General features: G+C 35.0%; 1 protein-coding gene across 1 annotated transcript in view; it reads right to left on the bottom strand.

Moving 5' to 3' along the window:
* The window catches only part of LOC117117841 (metabotropic glutamate receptor 3-like), a 48,510-nt gene extending 47,309 nt beyond the window's left edge, over positions 1 to 1,201 (bottom strand). The window contains exon 1 of the mRNA XM_033262317.1: positions 635 to 1,201. Within this exon, the coding sequence (XP_033118208.1) occupies positions 635 to 1,090 (456 nt within the window). The 5' untranslated portion in view covers positions 1,091 to 1,201. The remainder of the gene's footprint in view (positions 1 to 634) is intronic.
* Positions 1,202 to 9,016: the final 7,815 nt, after the last annotated feature.

The following is a 9,016-nucleotide window of genomic DNA, read 5'->3' as shown; positions in this document are numbered from 1 at the left end:
CATAAATACTAAAAATAATAAAGAAATAATAAAATAAACTCAATAAACACAGTTGGCCGTCTCCGTTGTCTCCGAGAATCTTTATTAGCTGCTGGTTTTCTTGCTGTCGGATGACCATAGCATGCAGAACAGAACGCACACTTTTAATATGGAACTTTATTTGTTGATATCTTGGTTGGTGCCATGTTGATGTTGATGTATAACTTTCCAGTAAAACAAAATGAGTAAAACTATAGTGACCACTTATTTCAGTATTTGTCGCTAATTAGAATTATGTCCGATGCAGAGAGGCAATGATACGAGTTAAGTTGCAATGTACACCGGAGCCCTGCCCTAGTTCATTAACTTATTTCTTTTGATTAGGTATATCTACTTGTAATTAGCATGCCACCCAATTACTTTTGGGACAGTGGTTTATAATCATACATCTATAGGAGACAGCTTTCCGTTACTTATACCACTAAACCTGTTATGGTTCATCGGCTTGTTTGTGGTAGGAAATATATTCCTTTTTACTTAAAGGAACTACAAAGCTAAACCACTGTCACTTGGAAAGAATGAGTTACTGTATATGCGGTACATTATGTATAAACTATAATTTAACGTATTAAATTCGCTTAAAAATTTAATTCACCTGAAAGAGTCGCAAGATACTTGCAACTGGCTGTGAGATTGAGCTACTTGCCGCTCCTACTACACCGGTTACAGACTGACCACTCTGGTCGTCTGCTCGCCGGACAGCACTTCCATTCGGGCAGACGTACATGCTCGAATCTTGCTGGAGGTCCTGACTGATCATCTCGATCGTCTGCTCCAGGGCATACGTTTCACGCCTACACGTATCATACAGTCTAGCACCTAAGGTAATCCCCGGGAGCAACTTGGTATCAGCGTTGATGAGATCTAAAGCAAATAACATTCCCTCGAGTCGCTGTAAGCCAACATTGTTAATACTTCCACAATCAATATCGCCTTCACCTCGATTACTGACTGGAAAAAGTCCACCGAGTGTTATTTTATCTGATACAGACGCCGTTACCAAATTGGTAACAAAAATAATTCCAATAACAAATAGTCGCACTAGCATCATGGTGTGCTGTCTCCTAAAGATTTTGTTTTTATTTGGATGTGAAACGTCTTCCCACGATCACACAGCGGAGATCAATCGAGTAACGAGCGCAAGGCAAACCAGTGAGGGCGAAAGGCAACTTGGGAAGTGCTGACTCCGTCAGATAACATAGATGTATATGCTACGCATCTCAAAATGTTTACTGAACCGAATCTATTATAGTATCGTAAATTGAACAACGCTTTGCTTACAATAGAGAAGTTTCGACGTGACCACAATTATGTTTGATCAACAATTAAGCATTTTAGCACTTGTCAATATATACATGAATTTAGTGCGAACTACAGGCGGTGTTACCTGGAATTCTAATTTGAAATTATAAATATTCTGTTTTACAGCAAGTTAATTAATTTGCTAGTTTTAGTAAATTACTATTTTCATAACATTTATCGATATTATTACAATGGCCGTATATTACAATTTAATGATAACTGCGTATTATACTACGGAGTCAGTAAACTTTAACTGACCAATCGGAATGTGTTATTTACTACTCGCATGTGTTAAGGAATACGCGCATGTCTCACAAAAATGTTTAAGCTTTTTAAGGTCCCAAACCATATTATTATTTATGGGGCGGGGCTTGGTAGAAAGGTAGGCCTACATTTTACTACAATATTCTGAAATTGATAAAGAAGAGTTCCTCCACCCTCCGGTCGGGGAGAAGAAATATAGTATATACCTATTATTCTAAAATTGATTTAATAAACCACACAACATTTTCATATTTTTGGGGGACTCGACCCTGGATCACCTCCAAGAGATTTTGAGCGACACCATACCACACCCACTTATGATCTAGTCGTCGGGGAGTTACTCCCCCCACATTTGTCGGGGACATAGGACCCCAGTCGAAAAAATCCTGGCGCCACCCATCGTTTGCTTATTAAGCCTGGCACACGTCGGCCGAACGATTTTCATAATAATGATATTAATAATGGTCAATTTATAGAGCACATGTTATGGAGACCTCTATGCGCTTAACTTGAACATGATAAAAAGAAAAGAAGGTAATACTTAATCAATCCCTAAATACATGCTAATTCTACTCATTAAACTAAGCCTGGTTGGCGTTGTAAAGCATGGTTGGTCCATAGTAAACGTATCGCGATGACGCGCGCAACTTATCATTATTAATGACGATTCGCTAAACTGCCACCAGCAAATCAGCAGACGCGCGCGTCGCGACGTCAACCGCTCACAGATGGCGTATTGATTCGTCGGCCGAAAGTTATACGACCGCCGTCGTACGGCGCAGTGTCTTGTCGGCTTTATAAAGCAATGTAAACATTTGTAACATTATGTTATAATCCGCTTGAAGCTTGTCAGGGTAATAAGTGAGTGATCGCATCTGTTCACTGTTGGAAAAAAATGTAATTCAAGACTTTTCTCACAATTGGCTCAGAATGCGTCGGCCGACCGTCGCCCGACGAATCCACCTCCTCCACTGTTTGAGCACTTGGCCAAGCGACGTCGTCTGTTAATCGCTGGTATTATTCTGAACCAATTGCCATTTAACAACTCTCGTAAATCATCAGCAATAGCCAAACCAATGAGGGCAACTTACTCTTCGTTGCCCCATCTGATCTACCTTGTTTAAATACACATGTATTTTGTCATAAAATATATGAAATGCGTCTATAGATATAGCACAATTAGGTAATTTGTCATTGTTTGTAAGGCCCGTTATGCAATGCGACAAAGTGTTTGCTGATAATTTATGGTTTGAGTAGGCCTAGGCCTATGCTGTTTACCATAACCGGTAATAGGAATGCCCAATCAGAGGTTCATCGTATTGTATACACAGGTTCCCAAATACTTGTTTTGCAGGCGATAGGAGTCGGACACAACCTCCAGATACCTAGCCTGGTGTTATAACCACTAGACCGCCGAACTTGCGCTTAGTGGCGAGTGTTTAACTCGATTTTCAATTATGAGCCTGTACTGCAGTGCTATTTTTCGGAATGATGTTTTGCTCAATCCGTATACCCTATACCGAGTACGTTCCCAAAAACTTGCGATAGTGTAATCTTGTCAATAACCACACCAACAGTTTTTGATGTATAATTGATTGATTTTTTAATGACAGGTTATTGGTTATATCTTCTGTGTAATGGTCTGTGTTACTTAATTAAATTACTTTAATTAAAATATAAAACATAAAAAATACTATTGAAATTACTACAGTTAAATAATGTTGCTATTTATAATGTAATGTAACCAAATTTAATGTTTTTCATTTGTTTGATTGTTGGGGTAATACTGGTTTCATCAGCCTCTGATTCGAAAACGTTTCGTTATATTATATTATTGATTTACCTATTAGAAATGAAGCTGGGATGCTCACACACAAGGAAAAAAATGCATACATCAGAAAAATATGATGTGACGTATTTCATAATTCATGATGGAGTGTACGTATGATTTGACACAAGGTGACATGTACTTCATGATACCATAGTTTAAACGTCCGTTCATAAGAAATTCTTTTGGAAGCATGAACACAAGGGGAGTAATTTTATTTAAACAAAAATAAAAAAATAAAAATTGTAAATAATACCTAATGTGACGTATATAATTCATGATGGAGTATGTCCATAAAAGTTAGTACAGATAAACGTCGGTACTTTATGGGCAGATTTTATGTTAAAAAACAAAACAAAACAAAAAAAAAACAAAACAAAAAAACAAAAAAAAATGTAATTGCAAATAGATGATATTCATAACTTATATCATGATTGAGTGAACGAACTCTGCTTAAAGATTTGTGCATTGTAAAACTGTCAAAAGGAACGAAAAAATGAAAAATGTAACTTTTGTAAATATGAGGATACTCAATGAGTTTCATATTTATTAACTTAAGGGAATATAGATAAGTATAAAACAGAAAATTATTGAAAAAAGAGATAATGGAAAATAAATGTGGGTTATCTCCACAAAAGAGAGAAGAAAAAAAAACCACACCAACCAGAAAGCCGTAAGCCTGCACGTCAATTATCTATCCATCCAAATAGGTTGTCCTGTAAATTATCTCCTAAGCGGACCAGTGACGTCTTCCTCCTGTAAATGAACTCTCCATCCATTACGATAAACTTAAACTTTAAATGACCTCTCCGACCCAAAGACAAGTCCTTTGGGTTGAAGATATCATTTTGTCAATTATTTCTCCAACACCCCCCCCCCCCAAAAAAAAATCGACCAGTCAATAATCTCTTCAGGTCAAAAAGGTTGCAGTGTCAACAATCTCTCAAGTTTCAAGTTCAAGTTTTAAGTTTTATTTATTTCATTTCTCATTGCAGTAACTTAAAAGAAAACTGAATTGCGAAAATGTTACAATACAATTAAAAACATAAAAAATATTAAGATTACAAATTCAGCAACATTAAAATCACACACAAACTCTCCAGAGTAATCGCGTTGTCAACGATATCTCCAGCTCCTGAGGTGTAACACTTTCTACGATTTCTTCAGAACAGAAGGCTATCTTGACAATGATCGATCTACGCCAGAGAAGTCGCTTCAATACTGTAAGATACATTTGCAAGACACCCGACATACTGTGTGTTGATTTGAAAAAAGTTATATTGGAGTTTTCACGAAATTTAATGAGTTCATTGTTCGTTCAGACATGTAACATCCTGGAGAAGTTCGCACGGTGCTAATCGTAGCAATATATATTTCAGTGGTCATGATTGCAAATATCATAATAATCGTTAAAAGGCAGACGATTGAAAGATATAAATGCATTTGACGCGTGCAGTCTCCAGCAATCCGTGACTAATCGAACTAAAATGTATTGAATTATTTCCTGCCAATGGGTTCAGAGGTCAAGTTGTTACGGAAGTTATATCAATGACATCACGTACATCATTCATAATTTCTCGGTTACAAATTTGATATTTTCTTCCTTTCGCAGAATTTTGTTGAGATTGCTTCAAAGTAGATTAAGGTCGAGTGAACAGATCGTCAACCAAATTTTATTCATTTTAATCGTGCATGCTACTATTAAAGTTACATTTACTACTATGTTAAACAATAAGATATGTTTTTTTATTGTTATTATTGAAGATTATAATTATTAACACTAGTGTGTAGGTATGATTTTAAATATTGTTTACTTTAATTCCAACTTTAATGTTTGTATTTACTGAAAATGTTCGGCAAAACACTTCCATTCACCTAACTGCTGTTACATAACAGAAGTTGGATGAAGAGAGGGCAAAAAAGTTTTATTTGGAAATGTAATGGAAGGAAGACAAATTATTATGTTGAAATTAAAGTTTTCCACATAAAACACCAGTGTAGATGATTTTTTTTTATCAATATACGGCACGTTTATTTATATTAATTTTTCTATTAACATTATTTATAAAACTATCATTGAAATTTTTTTCAATATTGTTTTCATTTTTACAATTATTTCAGAATATTAGTCTATGAACTATTATCCCGTAGGATGATAAGTACAGTGGATCCCCTTCCATTGTGTCACCATATTGGTTGAAAGCCTGAAAATGTCCCTTTAATAGGGGTGTCGTAATGGCCGGGGAAATACTATCATGTAATTTTTAGTTATTTAGCAAATCATTGATGGGAAAATGCTTCTATTTTTTTTAAATTTGCTATCTTGTCATAAATATCTTGACATTTTAAACCTGTTTTTGAGGAATGAGTCTGACTAATTACAAGACTGATAATCATTCGCTCCATTATACCTCAATTGGATTGACCTTTCCAGAATGTTTAAGTATCGTGACAAATTCAGTCATCATGCACATTTTACATAGATATCCTGCAATTAGAATCCTAATATAACCTTTAAACCAGTTACTCTTTGACTGGTGTTTACTAAGTCGAGAATTACAAGGCAATGATGACGTCATAATACTAAAATTACCCACTTGCGTACTTAAAAAAAAAAAACACGTATCTGCGTATAGTTGTGATTTTAGTGGTTCAACGATAACTAAAGATAGCAGATGGACAGTCGGCATTTTAAAGGTCCCATGAGGTGGGTATCGTGTTAAAAAACAGTATGCAAATAATGCGTTGGAGACTGACGATAAAAACGCAATGTATAATGGTACATTTTGTTAGTGTTTCTTACCAGAAAAAAGAAAAGAAATCTCAAAACTACATTATCGTTTTGCCAATGCAATATAATAAAACGTATGTCGACTATTCTGTCGACCAATTTGTGGTCATATTATGATTTTTTTTTACTGAAAATTATTAGGTTAAACGTAAGTAATGTAAGTTGTTTTTTGAATTTAGAACTATAATAAATTCTACTTATATAAAATATGTATAAATGGTACTAAAAATTAAAGTAATTTACGAATAATGGTACGAAAAATGTAATTAAAAGAAGATTTTCAAAACAAAAACAAAACGATACAACTAGCGACGCAAGTTCCTCCTAATGCGTGACGTCAGCGTGATGCCAGACCGGAACGGAAAATTTACGCAGTACATTTGAACAGAATCGACAAAAACCGGACGAGGAACTGGAAATGAAAACGGAGCCTGAACTGGAACCTGAATATATGTGAAAGGCGCTTTAGTCTATTGTGAGACCAACCCTTGAATAATTTTTCAAGGGTTATCAAGACAGGGAAAGACACTTGAGAAAAAGTAGCAAACAGGCTACTAAGATGTTTCTTGAGGTCTGTTATTTCCTGTATGAGCATTGCCAGGAGTTCATTGCATGCCCCTCAATTAGGCATTTCTTTTAACAATACACATTTTCTTTTCTTCCCCACCCCCCACCCCGTGGAATCTTGATAGTTTTCTGTCCTTTCTTTCCCTTCTTCAATCCAATCTGGTATGAAACGGGCACGCCACATGTGCAAAAGATACTCGCCTTATGTAGCAATTATATAACCTGGTCTCGAGTGAACCACAGAAATTTATCCATCTTTCATAGAAGCAAATTGAAAATAGATGAACACCGAATTATTTTGACTACAAATGTATCTTTTATTAGGATTACGTCCTATAGTACAAACTAATCAAGCAAAAATATTCATTCTAGTATAATACTGCACTTTTGCATGAAAGTACAGACTTAGGCTTAGTTCTTCAATGAGACTGAAATTACTCATTGGCTTTAGCTATAAATATTACAAAAAGAACAGCAAAGCTGGTCTTTAGAACAGTTTACAAATAGTTACATCAAAATATATTTTGGTATGAAAAAACAATATTTAAAACGATCCAAATATATTTTAGCTAGTACCAGTATCTTATATACATCATATATATATATTTGTCGATAGTGATCTATCCAGCGAATGTCCGATTTAATCGAAATCCTCGAACCTCTACAGCCACGTTTATATGAGGCTATGTTCGGCCGACGGATTTCTGAGCTTGCCCGCTACGCAACGCCATTCCGGTTGCGTCAGAGGCAGGCTGAGAAAAAACGTTATTATAAAAGATCCGTTGCGCCACGGTCTCAAAGAATCGCGGCACTACCGACGCAATATGCGTTGAATTTCAAAGAATAGAGCTGGTTATACCTCCATGGCTTTGGTCATGAGATAAATTCTGCTACTTTTTGAACAACTGACCATGGAATTAAAAGGTGTGTGTCTAATAACAAAGTAATAAATCTACTCAAATTTGCAAGTAGGACATATGTAAATCAGATTATGCATTATTATAAATGTATGAGTTAAAAAAAAATGATCATAATATACCTATTACGTCATCAATTTTTGAAATCAAAATGACGCTCATTTGCAACCATAACTTTTGGAGACAAAGATTTTACCTAACAGTGAGAATCAGACAAGGAAAATTACTTTTATTAAGCATATACTGTTCAAAAATATAAATGCAATAACTACGGTATTAAATACCACAATATAAGCAAAGGCGTGTGTCTGTGCCTCTCTCAATAGACCTTTCCGGAGTTTCAATCAAACTTAACAACTGACTAATCACAACAACGCTAGGAATACGCGCGCGTTTCACAAACACACGTGTTGTCCCACAAACACACGTGTTTGCGTATGTTTTAACACTGCCGTCTTGTAGGACCTTAGCAACAATATCCAATGGGCGGGGCTTAGCGGAAAGGTCCATTTCACCGGAATTGTTATGATTCTCTATTTTATTTTTGTTTGTATTTGAACTGGAAAAGGGATCAAATAAATGTTACTTTGAATTGAACTGAATTAAATAATTTTATATTATTATTTTCATACTTCAATTTAATTCGTCAAAAAAATGTATGCTATTGGAATGCTTCACTTTATATATTCTACAAATATATTTTTTATATATATTTTATATATTTTAGTAAGTTAATTTTTTTATCGCATTTATGTAATGACTTGAATTCAATATCATTCATGTTATTACCAAGAAATAAAAATACCTTTTAAATGTACGATATTTTCCTACGCTAAACCCAGAACATCGTTCAGATGACGTCATCATGTTTATACTGACGCTGGTTGATTTAACCTCTATTGGAACAGTATCTAAATTTACGATTCTAAAGCTGGCTAATATACAAAAAAAAAAAAATGAAATGGAAATTTGTAATGAATGAATCAATAGTTGTAGTTGCAAAGCAAAAATATTTAAATTGATAACTGTACTTTGCAATCAGTGTTCTGACTTTCAGAGTCCGATTAGTATTGTTGATACTATAATGCATCTTTAGAGAGCAGATATTAGGGAGCCTTCGATTGCACAACGACAGTAGAACGTAGAACGTAATGACGTCATATAAATTCATCTGCGCATGTGAGAAGGTTGAAATCTCGCGGTCGCGTGGATTCCAGGACGCAATTTGACCAATGCTACTATTATGCTATGCAACACTTGCTACATGTGGTGAGTTATTATTATAATATATATGTAATATATGCATGC

Source organism: Anneissia japonica, unplaced genomic scaffold (assembly GCF_011630105.1).
Source record: "Anneissia japonica isolate Jap-2015-1 unplaced genomic scaffold, ASM1163010v1 scaffold288248_len282104_cov177, whole genome shotgun sequence".
Taxonomy (NCBI): domain Eukaryota; kingdom Metazoa; phylum Echinodermata; class Crinoidea; order Comatulida; family Comatulidae; genus Anneissia; species Anneissia japonica.
This window is presented reverse-complemented; position numbering and strand designations above follow the sequence as displayed.